Raw genomic sequence first — 23,859 nt, 5'->3', positions numbered from 1 at the left:
TGGTTGTGGGTTTGGGAGGTGCTGCCTCTGGAGCCTTGGTTGAGTTTCTGCAGTACATCTTGGCGATGGTATACATTGCTACCAGTTTGCCTATGGTGGATGGAGTGCACATTTGTGGGAAAGGGTGCCAATCAAACGGGCTGCTTTGTCCCGGATAGTGCCAAGCTTCTTGAGTGTTATTAGAATTGCACTCATCACACTCTTGATTTGTGCCTTGTAAATGGTCGTCAGGCTTTGGGGAGTCAGGACACGAGTTACTTGCCACAGGATTCCCAGCTTCTGACCTGCTCTTGTAGCCACAGTATTTATATCACTTGCCGCCGCCACCCCCCCTATCTAGTGACACTTTCAATGGCTTCTCTTCCCACTCCATTACTTCTGGTGTCCCTTGGCCCCGCCTATTTTTCATCTACATTCTGTCCCTCAGCAACATCAGCCAAAAACACAGCATCAATTTTCACATGCACACAGATGACACCCAGCTCAACCATACCACCTCTCTCGAATCCTTCATTGTCAATAAATCAGACTGCTTATCCGACATACATTACTGGATGAGCAGAAATTTCAAACAATCTAAACACTGAAAACTGAAGTCATTGTTTTCAGTCCATGCCATAAACTCCATTCACTAGCTACCGACTCCTACCTAGCAAATCGTAAGGCTGAACCAAACTGCTCACAGCTTTGATGCCATATTTGAGCCAGAAATTAATTACCTTCTAACCATATATCACTGTAATCACTAAGACCATCCATTTCCACCTCACTGACATCACCCAGCTCCACCCTTGCCCCAGATCATTTGATGAAACCCTCAGTCATGCCTTTTTTGCCTCCAAACTCGACACACTTCCGGCACTCACATTCTATCCTCCCTAAACTGGCCTCCATGTGTCAGATGATTGGGCTTGAGATCACCTCCATTGTGTGGTTGGTCACCCCATCCCAGTGGCTCTGAATGTCACAGTGGCTCTCAATTTCTGTGCCTCTGGCTCTTTCCAGGGCTCAGTGGTGGATCTTTGTGGAGCTTCCCAATCAACTGTCCACAGTTGCGTCAAGCTGGTGACTGATACTCTGTTCAGGTGAGTAATGACATTTAATCATTTCTGAACAGACAGGGTCAGCCAGGCTGAGCAAGCCCGAGGGTTTGCAGTGATTGCTAGCTTCCCCCGCATCGAGGGTGCAATCGACTGCACACGTGGCCATCACGGGTCAGCCAGGTGCCTTTATCAACATCCAGACAGTTTGTGACCACAAGACGCAGATTCTGCAAGTCTGTAGAAGGTACCCTGGCAGCTCCCATGACGCTTACATCCTTAGACACTCGCAGGTGCCGAGGCCATTCGCTGCTCCAGCCCGACTGGATGGTTGGCTGCTAAGTGACAATGGCTATCTGTTAAAAAGGTGGCTCACGACATCTCTCCACCACCCAATAGCAGAGGCAGAGCAACATTATAACAGGAGTCATGCCTCCACAAGGGCAGTGATATAGAGGACCATAAGAATAGAGGCATAGACTATTTTCTAAATGGGGAGAGAATTCAGAAATCTGGAGTGCAAAGGGACTTGGGAGTCCTAGTCCAGGATTCTTTTAAGGTTAACTTGCAGGTTGAGTCGGTGATTAGGAAGGCAAATGCAACGTTGGCATTTATTTCAAAGGATAGAGGAGCACTGATTAGTCCACTGTCTACCAGCAATGCCACTGTAGCCTGGCCAACCCCACCTGAGGAACACATGCAGGGCATGTGGCCCTCGAGCCACAAGGCACTCAGGCCAAGCAGCCAGGGCTCAACCCCTTGGCCAGCTCCGGCATCACTGACAGTTGGCACTCAAACTCTAACACTCCTGAGCTCCATGGGGCAGGGGTGGGGGGCAGCCCTTAACATTTCTCACACTGATCCATGCCGACACTGTACTCACCCTTACCGAGTGCAGCAAGTCGTTCAATCTTTTGCAGCACCACACCCATGTGCACTTCACAACGTCGTGGCTGCAGACCTCGGCTGCCACCTCCTCCTAGGCCTCTTTTTTGTCAGGTGCAATGGCCTCCTCCTGCCATCCCTGGGTACAAGTGTCCGCCTGACACCGACCTCTTCCACAAGGACCACGAGGCACTCGTCTGAAAAATGGGGGGTCGAGTGCCCACGTGACCTGCCTTCCCGCCTGACATTTCCTGCCACTGGTGAGGCCATTGTTCTCGTCTCCGGACCGGTTCTAAGGATTTTCCCCTGGCAGCCTTCAGGGGATGCCTTTGCCAGTTTTAAAACACCTACTGGGTCACTATTGGACCTGGTGCCATATAGGCCCCCACCCTGCCTTTCCCAACCATCCAGAAGACGAGTTTCACGCTGTGCGGACCTTAATTGACCAGCCAGTTGAAATCGCAGTCAGGGGCCTGGTTCCTATACGCTCATCAATCATGCGCACCCGACGGGCAAAAAATTCAGGCTATTGTCTCTGCTAGCAAGCGCAAATTTATAGTGTTCAATGCCATTGACCAGAGTCAACAACTGATCTCAGCAACAACAGATGAGATCCTTGAAGTGTCTCACTTTCATCACCTGTCATCCAGTGATCAGGTGATCAAGCAGCATACTCTACAGCCATGAATTCATACTGGTTCAAAGATTGATGTGTTGTTGTGGCCTAGCAACAATTAATGAACCTATTCCAAGATACCCTTTCCTTAGATCAGAGTATCCCAGTGCAAAAAGCCCCAATGTGGAGGAAGGACATTCCCTCACCTCTCCATAAAGAAAATACTATTAGTATTCTTTTTCTCCAATTCACAAGTTAAACAGTATAAACTGGGGTAGCAAGAACAAAGTGCACTTCCAAGTTTCCCTTCCCAGTGATTACAGAAGACGGCAATCCATCTTAAGGAAGTCTGAAATCGTAATGCTTATGCACATCAACATTATAACAGTTCACACAGAGCAAAAGAGAGTAATCTGAAGACCATTGTACCAGCAAGGTGCTGCAAGGATTGATACTGATAACTCCCTCTCTTCTCTCCTGCTCCTCCCTCCCCTACTACATAAATATGCAGGTACATACTTGTAGAGTTTCATTCTTCAGGCTTGACAAACTCCGTCTTTTTCTTGGGCTAGTGTTATGCACCGAATCCAAAGGATATTCAAACCTAACACCAAAAGGAAAAAAAAGACATTTATTTCCAGAATTTTTGCCACATTAAAGTGCGCAACTGTTCCTATTACATGTATTTATAGAAGTTGCAAGTGAATAAACAGAAAAAGCCTGCCATCAGCAGCACCAAATTGTCCACCCAAGCTTCTATTTCACTAATTTAAGTTCTGATTTTATATTAAAGCATTCAGTTGACATAAATTGTTAAAAAACATATGCAAACTGACAATCAAGCAATATATTAACACATGTGCATTTTACAGAGTGAACCTCTTATGGCACAAGGGACTTAGCAAGGCAACCAAAGGAATAGTCAAGAGACGAGTTTTGAGAAACTTTTTGATGGAGAGAGATAGTAAGGCACAGCCATTTGAATGAGAAGTTATGGATTTATTGTCCGTGCGGCAGGAGATAGGGAATGTACAGAATTCCAATATCAAAAAGACAGGGTGAGCATGGGAGCAGGTTATAGTTAGAGAATGGTATGAAGAAGTGGATTTTTCATACAAGGATGAGGATTTTGAATTTGGTATGTTCGCATCAGTAATTCGTGAGCAGGACAAGATTCAAGAGGAAGGGGTTTGGCAAATCAGTTTATGAAGAGCAAGATGCAAGACCAGAAGGAAAATATATTGGAGAAGAAACGACTGAAGATAACAAAAGCAAGATTGAGGCCAGGAGAAATTGAGTGCAATACTGAAACAAGTCTGTAGTTCAACTAAAAGATATAATGGATAGAACAATTGAAGGAAGATGGAAGCCTTAAGTGAAAAAAGTTGATGCAAGTCATCTGATCTACTACATGTGTAGCCCAGTTATTTAACCTGGTAGCTATAACTGTGGACCCAAGTATACTACAAAAGGAGCCAGGAAAATACAAATTTTTGAAGTATTTTTATAAACAAGTCTAGGATTTCTTCTCTTCCAAAATACTGCCCATTTTAATAGACAATATATTCAGTTGCTAGTTGAGCCTCCTTATGTAATGCTTTTAATATAGTCAACATCCAATGCCACTTCAAAAAGCAGAAAAGAGCACTAATCAGAAGAACAAGGAAAGAGACCAAAAGGTAGTCAAAGCAATAGGCTGTGAAGTAGCTTTGGAAGGTACTTTGACCTTACCCTTTAGAACCCACTCCTGCTCTGCTGGAAGAGATGGCCTGCAGAAGTGATATGATTTATTATCTAAAGCAATGGCACCCATTGTTTGCAATAGATGCACTGAGATACTTTCCCTCAGGGACCTCTAGGAGGGAAAGAAGCCAACCTCATGCATCTTCATAAATCAGAAAAATTATATTTAAAAACTTTTTTTGGAAAATACAGAGTTTTGTACAAAAAGTACCTTCACTACAATTGCCTTTCACTTAGGGTTTTATTCAAATCAAAGTTCCTGTTACGCTTGTATAATACTTTCAGCCTCACCCCAATTGTCTTTTTTGCAATGCCACACTTCTAATGGCATGGATGATCAAGCATTAACTAAGCTTTCAGGTTGGCACTTCCATATTGTGCTTTTCATTTATTGCATTCATCAGGGATACATCTCACTTCCCAATAACATATTGTCTTCTGCATGTTTTCTAAATAAACAAACAAAGTATTCAACTTTTTCTATATCTTAACACTAGCATCCATTTTGGAGCTAGAATCAACAATAGAATAAGTGGCCGGTAACAGGCTCCAAAATGAAATTCAGCCACCTGTGACCAAATGAAGCTTTAAAGAAATATTTACATATGAAATATAAAAGATCTGCCGCAACATAAACTTGGCCAAGCCCAGCACTTGCTCCTTGATGATACCTGGACAGGACAGCTTGACAACATAGCAAGGAGTAATTACCAATAATGTTTAAATATTTCATTATTGATCACAATTATAATTCACAAAATAAATATTGAAATCTAATGTTATTAGTGTTACCTTCCTATCAATAATATAAAACCGTCAGTTAAACTAAAGGTTGAATTTTATTTGGATCCTCTTACCTGAAAGAACGATCAATAACTGTGAACACGTCAAGATGCTTTAGGCGTTCAGAATGAAGTACAACTTTGCCATTCAAATGAGTTTGATTCACTTCACTCAAATTAGTTAAAATTATCTGTAAAGCAAAAAGTAACATATCCAAAATGTAGATAATTCCCTTAGCGTAGGATTTGCTAAAGTCAAATAACTAAAACAATAAAAAAATTACCTCATTATTTTCATTCACTTCAAGCTTACAATGTTCTTTTGAGACATGAGGCAATTGGATACGGATGTCACAATCAGCTTTCCTAGATACCAAATCACAGAGTAAATAAGAACACTTATTTATTTATAGGACAGTTATATTTGAAAACATAGATGCAGAACAGCCGCCTTACCTTCCAAACAAGCATGAAGATGATGTCAATGGAAAATTATATCCATCTGCTCCAGTACGCTTGATAACTATAACTTTACCGTAAAGTGGCATTTTCTAGGACAATAATTTCTCACCTGAAAGCAGAGGAATTCAATGGTGAAAAGTTGCACCATGAAGTATTTCTACACATTATTTTAAGTGACTTTTCCGAAACTATTTAAAATGTCTTACTATATTCCTGCTCCGATTTCCTGCAACTAGAAATTTAGCACTCAGCAATTAGACCAAGAATATTTAACTATTCAGTGATATCAGCAACTTCCAAATGATAGTATATATCATAAAGCCAAATGTAAACTATATATTTATGGTAGGGCTATTGTTGAAATACAAAAATGAAATGTTCCAACTCTACTGGGCACCCCACCCACAGAGCAAATTAGAGCAGTTTACCCTTAGAAAATATAAAATTTATAGAAAGATGCAGTAATCTTAACCACACTACAGTCCAAATTGTCACCATAATGCATGGATTTCAAATTTCAGATCTGGTCCAAATCCTGGAAAAAAAAGTTGATGGCAGCTGTCATTTTATTATCTGATTTATCTTAAAGATACACTGAAATTATAATCTGTCTCAAATCCAGATAAACATTAAATAAACTACATGGCAAATGATGGTGCTGTAAGTTAAATACCAGCCTGAAATGTGTCTAGGCAGCATTAGTGCAATTTCTTTTGGTACAGCACTAAACAGTTAACTGAATAAATTTTTGACATTTCCCCCCCCCCGCCCCATCAAGAGGTCATACGATAGAAGGTGTGTCCCAAGGAAAATATAAAACATGTATTTGGGATGTTAAGACAACAGAGGTAATTACCAGCTGATATACCTTGTTTAGTTGAAATGCAGAAAGACTAGAGTCTGAGGGGTAATCCCCCCAAAACCCGCAATAACAAATTCTGCTTCTTCATTCCAATGACATAACAGCTGATCTTTTTTGTTTGCAGGTTTATAATTCTAGCATCAAGGTAGGCAAGGCAAATTTGGCATAAATGCGAGCACACTAAAAGACAATGTCTAAAACCAAACCAACCAAGTGATGGTGTCAAACAAAAGCCAAGTACCTCAGGTGCTTAAAATTTGGAATAGAAACAGAAAACACTGGAAATACCCAATAAACCAGGCAACATCTGTGGGGACAGAAACCAAGTTAAAGGTTCAGTTTAAGATGACCTCTCGTCAGAATGGCACTGGCAGTGTTAAAGCAGTTTTACTCTGCATTTAACCATGTTGTACCTGAGCTACAGGACACAGTTGAAAATTGCCCTGGTGGACTTTGTCCACAAACAACAGGATGAATCTAATCCAAATGATTGCAGCCCCATCAGTCTACAGCATTCCCAATCAAAGTAATGGAAATGGGTCATTGACAGAGCTATCAAATGGCATTTACTGATCAACAACCTGCTCATTAATGTTCAATTTGGACCACCAGGACTATTCCGCTTCAGACCTCATTACAGTCTTGGTCCAAACATGGACGAAAGAGCTGAATTCCAGAAAGAGGTGAAAATGATTGCCCTTGACAAGACAACAGCATTTGATCAAATGTGGCACCAAGCAGTCCATTAAAAGAGAAAACTCTCCGTTAGCTGGATTCATATCTAGCACAAAAGAAAACAGCCGCTGTTGTATTTGGAGATCAATTATCATAGCCCCAGGACATTGCTGCAGGAGTTTTTCAGGACAGTACGCTATGTTTCAATGTCCTTTTTCAATCATAAGGTCGGAATTGTGGAGGTTCACTGATGATTGAAAATGAATTCCATTCACACCTCCTCAAATAATGAAGTAGCCCAAACCCCCACACAGCAGGAACTGGACAACATTTAGGGCCGATAGTTGGCAAGTAACATGCATGTCCTGCAGATGCCCTCAGCAGTGGTCATCTCCAACAACATTGTCTAACTGCAACAACACACCCCACCACCCCCCCCAACCCAATTCACATTCAACAACATTACCATTGTCAAAATCCCCCAGCTATCAACATCCTGGGGGTTATCATTGAGCAGAAAGCTTAATTGGACCAGCCACACAAACACTAATAAAAGCAATACTGTAGGTGCTGGAAATAAGAGATAAAACCAAAATGCTGGAAAAATTCAGGTCTGCAGCATTTGTGGTGAAAAACTGTTAATGTTTCAAGTCAAATGACTCCAGAGCTGAAGTAGGTAGAAAACGGATGGGATTTATGCTGTTGAAAAAGGGGGTAGAGTCAGGTAGAACAAAAAAGTCTGGGATAGGTTAGAGGGCAGGAGAGATTAAATAACAAAAATGGCATGGAGCAAAAGGCAAAGGGAGTGGTAATAGCTGGAGATAGCTGTAGTAAAGAGACAAAACATTGTCCAGGGTAGGTGTTCATGGCAAATAAAGGACAGCTCTGGCTGAAAGCAAAAACATGAAAACAAGATACAGACTAGCACTTGGCAAAAAAAAACAAAATGGGGGAAAAGCGTCCGTGGTCTTAAGTTGCTGAACTCAGTGTTGATTCCAGAAGGCTGTAAAATGCTTAATCAGAAGATGAGGTGCTGCTCAAGTTTGTGTTGAGCTTCAACGGAACATTGCAGCAGGCCGAGGACAGAAATTAGTGTGAGAGCAAGGTAGTGAATTAAAATGGCAAGCAACCAGAAGGTTGGGATCGCACTTGGGGAGTGCTGGGTTGTTCTGCAAAGCAGTCACACAAACTGCATTTGGCTTCCCCAAAGTAGAGTAGACTACATTGTAATCAACAAAGACAGCATGCTAAATTGAAAGTACAACTAAATTGCTGCTTCAAAAAGGTAAAATATTGCGGATGCTGGAAATCTGGAACAAAAACAAAAAGTGCTGGAAAAACTCAGCAGGTCTGACAGAATCTGTGGAGAGAAAGACAGAGTTAATATTTTGAGTCTGTATGACACTGTCTTTCTCCCCACAGATGCTGTCAGACCTGCTGAGTTTGTCCAGCACTTTTTGCTTTTGTTTTAAATTGCTGCTTCACCTGAAAGGAGTTCAGGGCCTTGGACAGTGAGAATGGTAAAAGGTGTTACACCTCTTGCGATTGCATGGGATGGTGCCATGGGAAGGGGATGTGTTTGGGGTGATACAGGAATGGACCAGGGTGTAGTGGAGGAAATATTGATAGTGGAGAGGATGGAATATTGACAGTGGAGAGAAGGAGAAGGTGTGTTTGGTGGTGGGATCAGGCTGGAGGTGGCGGAAGCGGTGGAGGCTGATCCTTTGAATGTAGAAGCTGGTGGGGTGGAAAGTGAGGACAAGTGGTATACTATCATGGCTCTGAGCAGGTGGGGAATGGGTGAGAGCAGACATGCAGGAAATGGGTTGGACACAGTTGAGGGTCCTATCCACCAGACCGGGGAGTAGTCCTCAGTTGAGGAAAAAGGAAGACATATCAGAAGCACCCATTATGGAAAGTAGCATCATTAGAATAGATGCAGAGACAGGGAAACCGGGAGAGTGGAATGGATTTATTTCAAGAAGCAGGGTGTGAGAAGTGTAGTCATACCAACATATGAATTAGGAGGAGAAGGCCATTCAGCCACTCAAGCCTGCTCCACCACTCAATATGATCATGGCTGACCTGATTGTGGCCTCAATGCCACTTTCCAGTCTACTCCTGTACTCTTTAATGCTCGTGTCAGTAAAGGATCAAGCTAACTCAGTCTTAAATATATTCAATGACCCTACCTCCACTGCTCCGAGGAAGAGCAGTCTCTGCCACAAGAGGAAACATACTTTTTCAGCATCCACTCTGTCAAGTCCCCTCAGGATCTTTTGGTTTCAATAAGATCACCCCTCATTCTTTTAAACTTCAATGAATACTGGCCCAACCTGTCTTTCCTCATCCCAAGAATCAGTCGAGGGAACCTTCGTTGCACTGCTCTGAATACAATTATATCCTAAGAAAGACCAAAAACTGAACACAGTACTCCAGATGTGGTTTCACCAACACCCTGTAAAACTGTAGCAAAACACTCCTTTTATATTCCATTCCCCTTACAAAGAACAACAATATTCCATTGGCCACCTTATTCACTTGCTGTACCTGCATACTAACTTTCCCTGATTCATGTACCAGGAAACCCAGATACTTCTGTATTACAGAGTTCTGCAATCCCTCTCCATTTAAATGATATACTGCTTTTCCGTTCTTCCTGCCAAAATGGACAAGTTCACATTTTCCCACATTATATTCCACCTGCCAAATTTTTGCCCACTCACTAACCTATCTATATCCCTTTGCAGGCTCCTTAAGTCCTCCTACAACTTACTCTCCTACTGATCTTTGAGTTCTCAGCAAATTTAGCATACGTTCGACACCTTGATCCAAGTCATTCACATAGATTGCAAGTAGTTGAGGCTCCAGTACTGATCTCTGTGGCACTATTTACATCTACAGGGAGGCAATAGTGTTGTATTGTTGGACTAGTAACCCAGAGACCGAGGGTAACGTCTGGGAACCCAGGTTTGAATCCCACCATGACAGATGGTGGAATTTGAATTCAATAAATATCTGGGATTAAAAGTCTGATGATGAACATAAAACCACTATTGTGAAAACCCATCTGGTTCTTTAGAGGTGGTCACTCTTGCCAATACTGTCATAGACAGATACAACTGCAGCAGGCAGATTGGTGAGGATGAGGTCAAGTATGTTTTGACGGCAGATTTCCTTCTTCCTTTAGGGAAGGAAATCCGCTGTCCTTACCGTCTGGCCTATATGTGACTCCAGACCCACAGCAAAATGCTCTCTGAAATGGCCTAGCAAGCCACTCAGTTGTCTCAAAAAAGAAACGAAAACAGACGGACCACCTAGGCAACGGAAACAACAACAGCAAGCTCAGCCCTGTCGACCCTGCAAAGTCCTCCTTACTAACATTTGGGGGCTAGTGCCAAAATTAGGAGAGCTGTCTCACAGACTAGTCACACAAAAGCCTGACATAGTCAACCTCATGGAATCATACCTTACAGATAATGTCTCAAACACCACCTTCACCATCCCTGAGTATGTCCTGTCCCACTGGCAGGACAGACCCAGCAGAGGTGGCAGCATAGTGATATACAGTTGGGAGGGCGTTGCCCTGGAGTCCTCAACAATAGGCTCTAGGCCTCATGAAGTCTCAGGGCATCAGGTCAAACCTGGGCAAGGAAACTTCCCGCTGATTACCACGTACCGCCCTCCCTCAGCTGATGAGTCAGTGCTCCTCCATGTTGAACACCACTTGGAGGAAGCAAGGGCACAGAATGTACTCTGGGTGGGTGGGCTTCAATGTCCATCGCCAAGAGTGGCTCGGTAGCACCATTACTAACCAGGCTGGCTGAGTACTAAAGGAAATAGCTGCTAGACTGGGTCTGCGGCAGGCGGTGAGGGAACAAACAAGATGGAAAAACATACTTGACCTCATCCTCACCAATCTGCCTGCTACAGATGCATCTGTCCATGACAGTATTGGTAGGAATGACCACTATACAGTCCTTGTGGAGACGATTCCCCACCTTCACATTGAGGATACCCTCCATCGCGATGCATGGCACCACCACCATGCTAAATGGGATAGGTTTTGAACAAATCTAGCAACCGGGAGTTAGCTGGCCTATAATAGGGGGGAGGTGATAGTGTAGTGGTATTATCGCTGGACTAGTAATCCAGAGATCAAGGGTAATGCCCTGTGGACCCGGGCTCAAATTCCACCAGGGCAGATGGGGGAATTTGAATTCAATAAAAATCTGGAATTATAAGTCTAATGATGACTGTGGAACCATTGTCAACTGTTGTAAAAACCCATCCGATTCACTAATGTCCTTTAGTAAAGGAAATCTGTCGTCCTTAACTGGCCTACATGAGCAATGTGGTTGACTCTTAAATACCCTCTTAACCTAGCAAGCCACTCAGTTGTAACCAACTGCCATAAAGTCACAAAAAAGGAATGAAACTGAATGGGCTACCTGTATCAACTTGGGCACCTTAAACGACAATGGCAACCTCAGCCCTGTTGACCCTGCAAAGTCCCACCTTCACATTGAGGATACCCTCAATCATGTTGTGTGGCACTACCATTGTGTTAAATTGGATAGATTTCGAACTATCTACCAACTCAAGACTTGGCATCCATGAGACGCTGTGGGCCATCAGCAGAATTGTACTCGAACACAATCTTTAACCTCATGGCCCAGCATAACCCCCACTCTACCATTACCATCAAGCCTGGGGATCAATCCTGTTTCAAGAGTCCAGCACCTAAAAATGAGGTGAAGCTATAACACAGGACTACTAGCATGCCAAATAGCATAAGCAGCAAGGAATGGACAGGGCTAAGCAATCCCACAACAACTGATCAGATCTAAACTCTGCAGTCCTGCCACACCCAGTCATGAATGGTGGTGGTCAATTAAACAACTCACTGGAGGCGGCGGCTCCACAAATGTCCCCATCGTCAATAATGCAGGAGCCCAGCACACCAGTGCAAAAGATAAGGCAGAAGCATTTGCTACAACCTTCAGCCAGAAGTGCCAAGTGGATGACCCATCTCGGCCTCCAGAACTTGCCACGCCCCTAGCCAAGCTGTTCCAGTACAACTACAACACTGGCATCTACCTGGCTATGTGAAAAATTGCCCATGTATGTCCTGTACACAATAGACAGGACAAATCCAACCCAGCCAATTACTGCCCCATCATAATACTGATCATCAGTAAAGAAATGGAAGGGTCATCAACAGTACTATCAAGCGGCACTTGCTTAGCAATAACCTGCTCACAGATGCCCAATTTGGGTTCCGCTAGGGCCACTCAGCTCCTGAAGTCATTACAGCCTTGGTTCAAACATGGACAAAAGAGCTGAACTCCCGAGGTGAGGTGAGAGTGACCGCCCTTGACACCAAGGCAGCATTTGACCAAGTGTGGCATCAAGGAGCCCGAGCAAAACTGGAGTCAATGGGAATCAGGAGGAAAGCTCTCCACTGGTTGGAGTCATACCTAGCACAAAGGAAGATGGTTGTGGTTGGAGGTCAGTCATCCCAGGACATCACTGCACAAGTTCCTCAGGGTAGTGTTCTCAGCCCAACCATCTTTAGCTGCTTCATCAATGACCTTCCTTTCATCATAAGGTCAGAAGTGGGGATGTACGCTGATGATCGCACAATGTTCAGCACCATTCACGACTCCTCAGATATGGAAGTAGCCCATGTCCAAATGCAGCAAGACCTGGACAATATCCAGGCTTGGGCTGACAAGTGGCAAGTAACATTCACACCACACAAGTGTCAGGCAATGACCATCTCCAACAAGAGAATATCCAACCATCACCCCTTGATGTTCAATGGCATTACCATCACTGATTCCCCACTATCAACATCCTGGGGGGTTACCATTAACCAGAAACTTAACTGGACTAGCCATTTAAATACAGTGGCTACAAGAGCAGGTCAGAGGTTAGGAACCGTGCAACAAGTAACTCACCTCCTGACTCCCCAAAGCCTGTCCACCATCTACAAGGCACAAGTCAGCAGTGTGATGGAATACTCCCCACTTGCCTGGATGAGTGCAGCTCCCACAACACTCAAGAAACTTGACACCATCCAGGACAAAACAGCCCGCTTGATTGGCACATCCACAAACATTCACTTCCTCCACCAGAGACACACAGTAGCAGCAGTGTGTACCATGTACAAGATGCACTGCAGAAATTCACCAAGGCTCCTTCGACAGCACCTTCCAAACCCATGACCACTACCATCTAGAAGGACAAGGGCAACAGACAGATGGAACCACCACCGCCTGGAAGTTCCCCTCCAAGTCACTCATCGTCCTGACTTGGAAATATATCATCGTTCCTTCACTGTCACTGGCTCAATATCCTGGAACTCCCTAACAACATGATGGGTATACTACACCACATGGACTGCAGCAGTTCAAGGCAGCAGCTCACCACCACCTTCTCATAGGCGACTAGGAATGGCAAGTAAATGCTGGCCCATAAAATAATAATAAAAGTTAGAAGACAGCCTATCCCTAGAAGTGAAGATGGAGGGGGAAAGGGAAGTACCGGAGATGAGCCATGTGAAGGAGAGGGAAGGGTAGAAATTGAGAACAAAACTAATGAATTGTTCCAGTTGCAGACGAGAGCAGGGAGCAGTACCGATGCAGTCATTGACGTACAGTACCGGAAAGAGAGTTGAGGGAGGGTCCCCCTTCTCAAGGGCAATTAGGGATGGCAATAAATATTGGTCTTGCCAGTGATGCCCACATCTCATTAATTAAAAATGCTGCAAGCGTTCGGTGACAGCAGGTATAAGTTACCCAGTGTTCACAACCCTCACCTTTGAAACTAATCTCAAAAACTAGGTGTAAAAAAAAATATTCTTAGCTTGTTGTTGTCACCAACTCTTACAACAAATAACCACATTTAACAACATATAGGGTGGACTGGTATGGATCCAACTGCCACTTTCCCCCGCCGGCTAGACCCCTGCGTCACCTTTTAAGAAGGTCCACCTCATCTTCTGTGCTCAGCAGCGCCATTGGAGGAGGTGGCTGCTGCCAGCACTACATTCACCCGAGGCCTTGGATTGAGGAGGGACCCAGGCACATGTGAGTGATGATGGGAAGGGGTGGCGGGTGGGCAGACGGATGTCAGCAGCAAAGGCAGGAGGCAGGCTTCCCCTCTCGATACTGGGTCCCTCAATCAACACTGAAGGCCTTTGTTGAAAGGACCCCCGTCCTGCACCCCCCATCCATCGAGCAAATGCTCTAGGGCTTGCTTGTCATGCTCTCTGCATGGCAAACCCCCACCCACCGTTGAGTTAATATCAACAGTAGCAGATAAGGTCATTAATTGTCCACTTAAGGTGTTTTCAATTGGCAGCAGTACAGGAAGGCCACTCACAGACTTAAATTTGGGCGCCAACCTGCCACCATCTTGTATGGTTAAATGCCCCTCCCCTGCCGCCAAACTCACCCAAGGGTGAGGGCATAAGATTCCACCCATAGCTTTCATGTTAAGTTCATTCAATCATCCCACATGACAGCTCAGTAATTTGAAGTATTCAACTGGCTTTAGTCAAAAGCATTTTTGTCTTTTGCTGTGTCACCACAAACCAGTAGGATTTTCTCACTGTTGCTTACCTCTCTTAACCAACTCTCTGTGGGAGGGAACACAGTAAATCAACAAAGAAACATGACAAAAAAAGTCGAGAAGCATGGATTAATTGCACTGTTCCTCAAAGTAAACAATGTGGGCACTACCAAATGGAACAATTTCGCACACAACCATGTGCATTACTATACCATTAACATAGTAAAAGGTCTCAAAGTTATCCATAACAACGTTATTCAACAAAATTTAGCACCAAACCAAAAGATATTGAGATAAAGACGGGTAACCAAAATTTTGGTCAGAAGGCTGAGTGTATTTTAGAAGCAGAGGCAGAGAGATTTAGAGAGAAAATTCCAGACCTAAGGGCCGGGCAGCACACCAATGGCACAAGGAGAAAAAATTGTAATGTGCAAGAGGCCAGGAACGCTGAGATCTGGGACAATTCTGTGGCTGGAGGAAGTGGTAGAGAGGGTGGGACAAGGCTATGGAAGGATTTGAAAATGGACGAGAATTTTTTTTTAATGGTGTTGCTGAGTTAGGAACTAACGTCAGTTAGCGAGCACAGGGGTGAACAGGACTTTGAAAGAGTTAAGACGAATTTAACTTTAGAGTGCGAGGCTGGTCAGAAGAGTATGAGAATAGACAAATTTAGACGTATGGGTCTCAAGGGCTGCCTGAGCTGTGACAAGAGGCGGTCGGAACTGGGCTAATAAGCAAACATCTTGAGGATAACCCTATCCATACATGGCATTTCTGTACGAGCCATTCCCTGTGACAGGAGTGATACTTAGGAGTTCTTCTTTATTCATGCCTGCTATCATCTTAGGTTGAGTATATTACGACTACTATTAATCAAAACTCGTTATCCTGGTGTTGCACTGTTTAAAAGAAAATGTCAAGTAACAGCGCCAATTCACAAAGCAGAAAATATATGAGCCCCCATTTTGAAGAGATGCTAGAGTTGCTCCGCACTCCCCTTTAAAAAAAACCTACCGATTTCTTTTTTAAGAAACCGATATCTTACTGAGAAAGGAAATGTGATCGAGGGAGGGGAATTTGCAGAAGAAAGGAAATGAAGTGCAATGAAACAAGTCAAAATAAACATTTGCGGATAATGGTGGGAATGGTATCCCCTCGAGGTTGTCCGACTGGGACAGGCAGGTGCGGTGTGAACAACATTCACTGACATTTCAGAAAGGGCGGGCTCCCCCGCCATAAGCTCGGTGAATCAGGGGAGCAAAAGCAAAAAAATATATCCTGCAAATCCGGAAACAGGTTCGAGGGTCCGAAAATGCAAATACCCGCCTGCCTCATCTCATGGGTGCCCTTTAATATTTTACAAATGCAACACAGATCAGGATTGTTTTTTTAAAATAAAAAAAACCCCAGCTGGAAATTGGGGTTTGTAGGGGAGGGAGGGAGGGGAGAACGGGGACGAGAATTTTTTAAAAAGTGTGGGAGGGTGGGGGAGGGTTGCAAAACGTAAATACTTTTTGTAACGCTATGAAATAGATAAGGTTTAACAACCCCCCCCCCCCCACTACAAAAGGTTGTGCCGGCAGCTCCTTGTTCGCATCAGCACTAAAAACCCCGAGACACACACATAAAGTTCAGCTCCCCCCCCCCCATCGTCATAACTCGGGGCAGGGAATTGAAGCATCAAAAACAAAAAAAAAATCTGTAGATAACGATACTGAGCAGGAATTATATACACAGACACAAAACGGTGCACGATGCAATTCTGCTCAACATCCATTTGCAACGAGATAAAAACAAAAAAACTGCGGATGCACGATGCAAAACGGTGCACGATGCAATTCTGCTCAACATCCATTTGCAACGAGATAAAAACAAAAAAACTGCGGATCCATTTGCAACGCTCGGTCCATTTCCCACCTGAGAGCTTTCGTACCGAACAGATCTTTTGCTAATAAACTCACCTGTGGACAAGGTTTAAATGTCCTTTCCGTCCATTCGGCTTGGATGCAATTATATTTAATTTCTCCCTAGTCGGGCTGGACAATTCCGGAGCACCACCACCCCCTGTCTGTCTGTCTCTGTCTCTCTCTCACTGACAGTTATCCCGGACCCCGCGCCCCAACCGTCAGAGCCACTCGAGCCAGCCGCACCCACACCCACCGGCGGAGCCCCAAGAGCGCAAACACCCTTACCAAAACAAAAAGCACACACCAAATCGATTATCAGCTATTTTCTCTCCCACCCTGTTAAAGATGCGCGCCCCTTTACAACTTTTTTTTAAAAATCCTCCAAACCAGCCCCCGGCGCGCGCGCGCGCGCGTTTCCACTCGTTTAAAAATCCGTTTGAATTCCGGCGCGAAAAGAATCGATTGGCTAATTGTTCGATGACGTGTTGCCCAGGACCAATCACATTAAAGCTCGGCTGGGTGCGCGCGCGCTGTCTCTGTTTGTTTCACTGCGCTTGCGTGGTTCTGTTCGGCTGTTGTGCTAGTCCGTCCGAGGAAGCCGCCCCATTCTGCCCTTGACAATGTGTTTATTAAAAAAAAATTGGGCTCCCTTTTATGCCAGCCACAAATCTACTCTCCTTTTGCCCATCTTATTCCCTCTTTTAGATCTCTGTGTTTTCTATATTCAGCTTGTTTCTCTACCGTATTATTAATCCTTTAGTTGTACAGAAGGAAGATGTCAAAGCCAACTAGGTCAAAAATAAACTATTACATGTTATTTTTTAGATTTATAGACTGGCTGTAGCTCAGAAGTTTTTTTTTTTGCTGTGTTGATAACGATGGGGAGAAAGGCTTTGGATGTTTGGTGAATAAAAATAGAAGATAGCCAGTTAGAAAGGAGAAATCCACAGAGAATTAACAGATAAGCAAAAAAATTGACAAAGAGCCCAATATAGATGACTGAGTTGACAGGTTAATAGTGGCAATGTAGATGACATATTCTAAGTTCACGCCTGACACAATTTTATTATATAAATATGCTGTTGATTTTGGAAGTGATTTAAATTTGGGTTTGAGTGCTGTGGCTTCTATTGCCTTGATTTATAACATAATTCACTGTGCAGCATAAGCAATTGTTGGACTATTACTGGAAGCTTATCAAGCCTATACTTTCACTTGATTACCGGGGCATTTTTGAGCAAAGTATATTCTAAAAAGTTAAAGTATCAGAAACATTAGTTCTTGTGGTAGAATGTTAGATGGGCAATTCATAGGGCGATACGCCTCATACTTAAATACATTGACAAAGGCTTGAATGATTCTTACAACAATGTTTGGAGAAAGAATTGAAAATGTAACCACTTATCAAAAATGAAAAGGAAACACCCCACCTTTCAGGCAATGGAAACAGTCTAATATTTATCTGTATTCCTTATACTAATGATACAAACTTAGCTACTTCAGAATATCTGATATAGTTGCTCCTACATACTAATACATTTCACTTAAGTCTTAATGTCTAAACGTTGAACAAATCTTCTCCACTTGAAAGTATATTTGAAAAAAAATGCAATTGTGATAAACAGTCAGTCAATGTTTTGCTGCAAGTTTGATTGGAGCCTCCTCTTTTTCTGAAATTTTCTATCACTGATGTCTGGCTGGAACACAAGCAAAATGGAAAAATTATTAACAAAAGCAATTCAATTGATGTTTTTATGAAGATGAAAAAATATAAATAATGCAACAAAAAAACGGTGCCACCTCTTTAATTCCATATTACTTTTAATAGCTGATATTGTGAAGAAAATAAAATCCTACAATGCCTCCATTCAAGAGGGGAATTACTCACCATGACCAGTGGGGATGTGGTTGCTCAATAGAGGTTGGAAAACCCAGAAGACATCACCAACAGATTCCTGCCCAGAAGCCTACCTGATTGACAGGCAGAGTTTCCAATTAGGCAGGGTGCAGTCCAGAGGAGGCTGCAGGGCCAGGTAGGTCCGCAGCCCGCAGGTGGGGGAGTCTGGCATGGGGTGGGCGAGAGGTTCATTCCCATGGGGGAGATGTTGGAGATCAGAGGGTGGGGGATTGTGGGTTGGGAGGCCTCCAGGAGGAAATTGGATGTCTGAGGCTTGGTGGGAGGATGGGTAAGTGGAAAGACCTCGGTTTCCTGAGGCCTGGGAATCCTGGCCAATCAGAGTTAAATTTCAAATGGTGAGTAAAAATGAGGCATGCAGCCTCTTTATGATATTTAAGGTGCCAACTCCTGGGAATGAGTTGGCTGCCTGCCCCCATCTCCACATTCCAACCCACTTCCTTCAAAACCTGAAGTGGGCCATTTGGATTTGGGATTCAAACTTTTAGTACTATAACTCCCTACCTGACCTAAATCTGCCCATTTTTTTGGGGGGGGGAATTAAAATTTCCCCCAAGTTTCTTTGTTTCTTTCAGGATCATCGTGTATTTTATGAATGATACTTACTATAACATCTTGAGGACTATTCACCTTCTGGTACAAATATTGATATTTGGGCATCTCAAAGTCAGTTATTATGCCTTCATCATTTACCATCTGAAATGAAAAAATAAATTTTACAAAATTATCAAATTACCATTTCCAGGGGTTGAATTGTTTAAAGTCCTCCAGTTAGAAACTGTATCTTTTCAGGTAAAGTAGCAGAGGGTAATCAGGGTCTGTGGAACTGGACCCAACAGGTTACTATGCTTTCAGTAGAGGGGGGCAGGGAGAGAGTTGTTTTTTGAAATTCTTTCATGGAATGTGATTGTCAGTGGCAAGGCCAGCATTTGTTGCCCATTCCTAATTGCCCTTGAACTGAGTGGCTTGCTCAGCCATTTTAGAGGGCAATTAAGAGTCAACCACATTACTGGGGACGTGAAGTCACATGTAGGCCAGACCAGGTAAGGATGGCAGATTTCATTCCGTAAAGGACATCAGTGAAACAGATGGGATTTTATAACAATCGATAGTTGTCATGGTCACCATTACTGAGACTAGCTTTCGATTCCAGATTTTTTTTTATTAATCGAATTTAACTTCCACCCGCTGCTGTGCATGGGCAATAAATGCTGGCCTAGCCAGCGACACCCACATCCCATGAGTGGATAAAAATCTAAGTCACCGTCTCCCCGTTAAGGGATAAAATGTACATACTATTACTATGGTACGTATATTGGCAAGGGCATAACTATTCTGAGTTAGGTGAACAGGTTCGTCATTTCAAAGTCACCCCAGATTTACAAAATAGGTAATCTGTACTCATTATTTTTCAAGATATGCATATCTGTATTCCAAACAGATTAACAGTTATTCATTCATTGTTATTGGTGCACATCTTGTGCACAAAATGGCTCTCACATTTATCTAAATCATGGAAACTACATTGTAAAATAATTAATTATATACAAAGTGCCTCAGAATGTTTCTGTGACATGAAAAGGTGCTCTACAAATGCATTTTTTTTTGCTTTTTTAACTGATAGTCTTGTGTATATCATGCATCATAGAATATTACACCTGGGGTGCAACATCCATCACACTTTAACCATGTATGCTGTGTCGCTTTAACTAAAATAATCTGTTTAATTAGCCATGCTGATTGGCTCAAATGTCCACTGGTTATGATCCAGGTAGGAGAAGCTACTAGATAGAAAGAGACTGGACAGTGAGCAAAAAACTACTAAGCAATCAAGGAATTGCAATTATCTGCTCAACACTAACTAAATTAATTGCTCGCGTAATGTTTTCAACCTGCAATTTTCCTTCCTCGCTCAGGTCAGTACCTACAGATAAAATTAACATTTAGAGCATGATAAACACATGCACAATGATGTTAAAATTATTCCCATAAAGTTTGTAATTTAATGCTGACTAGAAACTTCTCTAAAAAAAGACCTTCATCTGTGATTTGGATCAATAATGCCTGATTTAGCTGCACAGCTTGAAAAACTACAAGGGTGAAATTTTATGGCCTTTCCCGTGATGTGTATGGAAACGGGAAGGGCATTTAGTTAGGTGGGATGGTCACGCGCCTCAACATCAACCCCACCCACCCTGAGTTCCTGCCTCTGCCAGAATTAAGTCGGGGTGGGATGGGCCATGGTCAAACATTTGTAGTGACCACTTAAGGGCCTCATTCCGCTGGCACTGGTTTTAATCCAGCGGCAGGTGGGCCTGTTGACAAGCTGCATGCTTGTAAAACTGTGCAGCCTGTCCTAGGTGTGGGAGGAGGGGGTGTTCCTCATTCAGAAGCTGTCAGTACCTACATGGGATATGACATTGAGAAGGATGGGGCCCACTGAGAACCACTACCCCCCCCTCCCCCGCATTGCTGCCGATCCTCCCTACACCTCTCTCCCCACAACCCCCAACCCACGAAACCCATCCTGTGGCCTCGCTCACTCCTTGATCCTGGGCCTCCAGTAGGTGTTGTTCCAGCAGGCAGCAGCCACGGCCTCCCCATCGGTAATGCTGTTCAAAAGAACTGTTGGCCTCTGATTGGCCAGCAGTTCTCAATAGGTGGGAATTCCGCCCCAGGGGTTGTTGATACCGGGAAAGGCCTGCCAGTAGCCTGTTAATTGCCTGAGTGTCACTTAATATCCGCAGGCCATCCCAGGAGAGGCAATGTGAGTCTCTCACCAATACTCCAGCCAGCAGTCAAGGCCCCCAAATACCTCCATAAAATCCAGTCCCAAATGTTTCATAAGGCTTTATGAGCTACTGACAAATCGTGTGTACCCATCCTGCAAATCCTAACCCACAGTTTCTGTTTTAGGCAGCTGGCCAAGGGCATGCAGATGGCAGAGGGAGATAAATTAAGCAGAAAGAAAACATTGAAAATAAATTATTCTTTTTTAAAATCTTCAACAATATTTAAGGTCTGAAAGAATGAGAGTCCACACTTTAAAATCTAATTTTCAGTACCTGAGAGGTTGTTTGGCATTAAATAAGATTTCTTATACCATTAAAAATCTATAATAGATAAGCATTTAACATTCTCTGGTGCATTTAGTGGGTATCTATTGATAAGTTCAGCAACTTCATGCATTCTATGAGTCTCAATGGTGAGTCTCTTGGTGCAATAAAGGTATAGCAAAGCTTGTAAAGAAGCAGGGCAACAACTTCCTGATTCTGAATTACCTGGAAAAACTCAGCAGGTCTGGCAGCATCGGCGGAGAAGAAAAGAGTTGACGTTTCGAGTCCTCAGAACTAGTTCTGTCGAAGGGTCATGAGGACTCGAAACGTCAACTCTTTTCTTCTCCGCCGATGCTGCCAGACCTGCTGAGTTTTTCCAGGTAATTCTGTTTTTGTTTTGGATTTCCAGCATCCGCAGTTTTTTTGTTTTTAACTTCCTGATTCCTGTGTTTAGCTGCACATCTGCAATCACTGGAAGTTGCTGGCTGATTTACTCTGTCATAACAGTGAGCACTGATATCCTTATCATTATTCTTAACTCAAAATCCCGGCCATAATTTGTACTTCAAATCAGTTATGTGATATGCTGCTTCATGTTTGCTGTATAGTCAAATTGCCTTTGTGTTTAGGCTTCCACAGGATCACAATAAGAATCAAAATCTGTCCTCCAGGTCCCAGTCTATCTGTATAATCTGTCAGTAGAAAACCATTACCAGGAATTTCCTCAGGAGATTCTCCAATTGGTCACCATAGTCACTGTAATTTCAACTGAAACAAAGGTAAACAGGCTTTCTGGCAAATGTTTGGTAGCCAAACAGGAGAACCATGAGGAAATTCACCTCATCTGCACCACGAAGAAAGCTGCCCTCAAAGATTTAGTTAGTGATCTCTGTGGCGGAAATTCTCCTTTCCTGACGCCAGTTTAAACCTGGTGCCAAAGCCAGGTGATGATCTGTGTTAGTAGAAGGTTGGCAACCAATCAAGCTGAAGTATTCACACACAGCAAACCAGAAAGTTAAAAACACTTAAAACCCTTAATGTTTAATTAAATTTTAAGCTTGTAGAATAAATGTATGATAATATGAAGGCAGAAGCGAATATGAAGCTAAAGAAACTTTTAAGAAAAAGATCTTTTTATATTTTTAAAAATATGTGGAATTTTTAATCATTGTGGAGAAATTTGACATTCCACAAATATAAAATTAGCTTTTCAAGGCCAGTGAGGGTGTTTAATTATGACGTTGACCTGCCATTAAAAACCCAGTTACACCTCTTTTCAACAAGGTGCAACTTTTTGTGGGTTTTTACAGTGAGACTAACAGTGTAGAATGAAATTCATGTCAGTTCACGACTGCAAAAAGGTGGCAGCCTGTGGGAACCGGACAGTTACCCTATGGAGGAGCCTGAACTCATTCACAGCAGCTTTTAGATTTCCACACTATTCTGCAGATGTTCAAACACCCGAAGTTGCTATCAATTTTAGTACAGTAATGCTGACAGATTTGCCGCCATTACCACAGCAAAATCCAGGCCTTTATAAAATATTTATTTTTCTGTTCTATCACCCAGGTGGATTTATAGTATTTGTTTAAAGCACAGGCATTTTATTTATTTATTCCTCCCCCGCTTTTCCCAAAGTCTTCCTTCTTCTTCTCATTTATTTACATATGCTTCCAGAAATATTTTTTCCTTTCACCTTACTTTCCACAATGGGTTTTAGTTCTTGGTGAGCTGAGGCCCTGGATGCTGCAGCAATGCCTAGAGAGAATTTTGCCTCTTTTAAATCCCCATTGGTTATCAACCTGAAGTTATTTGCCATGGTCTGCCTCCAGTGCCTCAGGTCAGCATCAAGGTTCTTCATAAATATTCCCACCCCACTGCAGACATCAGTTCTCTGCAGCGATATGCGAAACCTCACTCCAAACAACACTGCTGACTCATAATGGGTATTGAATACTTTACATTGTAAAATGTGGAAAAAATAAATTTTTTTAACTTTTGATTTTTTTTGCTGTTTTGTATTTTTTTTGCAATGTGACACAGGTCATCATAGTACCTTCTGGGTATGTGACTTGCTGTGCTCTCAGCCAGCGCCAGCACACACATATGACACATCAGGTCCCCCTGCCCCTCACCTGCCCCCTGCCCTGCCCCTCATCTCCCACCTCCCCAGCCCCAACCTCCCTGCCTCCTCTCTACCCCTGATTCTGCAGTCTGCTGGATTCATTAATTTGGATAAAGAAAAGTCTTCCCAACCATGCATTTATGTAATTTTGCCTTAATCCCTAATGGTATAAATTTTAGGATTATATCAAATATATTCCTGTTTTGGCCACTA

At 43.2% G+C, this 23,859-nt stretch overlaps 1 protein-coding gene across 4 annotated transcripts in view; it reads right to left on the bottom strand.

Annotated features, from left to right (window-relative positions):
- The window catches only part of mki67 (marker of proliferation Ki-67), a 60,098-nt gene extending 43,230 nt beyond the window's left edge, over nucleotides 1-16,868 (bottom strand). For 2 of the 4 annotated variants that reach the window (XM_041209820.1, XM_041209823.1), the window contains exons 1-5: nucleotides 16,605-16,708; nucleotides 5,523-5,637; nucleotides 5,351-5,432; nucleotides 5,142-5,257; nucleotides 3,061-3,145 (exon numbers count right to left, since the gene is read on the bottom strand). In XM_041209820.1, the coding sequence (XP_041065754.1) occupies nucleotides 3,061-3,145; nucleotides 5,142-5,257; nucleotides 5,351-5,432; nucleotides 5,523-5,614 (375 nt within the window). In that variant the 5' untranslated portion in view covers nucleotides 5,615-5,637; nucleotides 16,605-16,708. Of the gene's footprint in view, nucleotides 1-3,060; nucleotides 3,146-5,141; nucleotides 5,258-5,350; nucleotides 5,433-5,522; nucleotides 5,638-15,023; nucleotides 15,049-16,604; nucleotides 16,709-16,835 lie in introns of those variants that run through there. The other 2 variants (XM_041209821.1, XM_041209822.1) reach the window with 2 other exon arrangements.
- Nucleotides 16,869-23,859: the final 6,991 nt, after the last annotated feature.

This window comes from Carcharodon carcharias, chromosome 17 (genome assembly GCF_017639515.1).
Source record: "Carcharodon carcharias isolate sCarCar2 chromosome 17, sCarCar2.pri, whole genome shotgun sequence".
In the NCBI taxonomy this organism is placed as follows: domain Eukaryota; kingdom Metazoa; phylum Chordata; class Chondrichthyes; order Lamniformes; family Lamnidae; genus Carcharodon; species Carcharodon carcharias.
The sequence above is the reverse complement of the archived record's forward strand: the minus strand, read 5'-3'. Positions and strand labels throughout refer to the sequence as shown.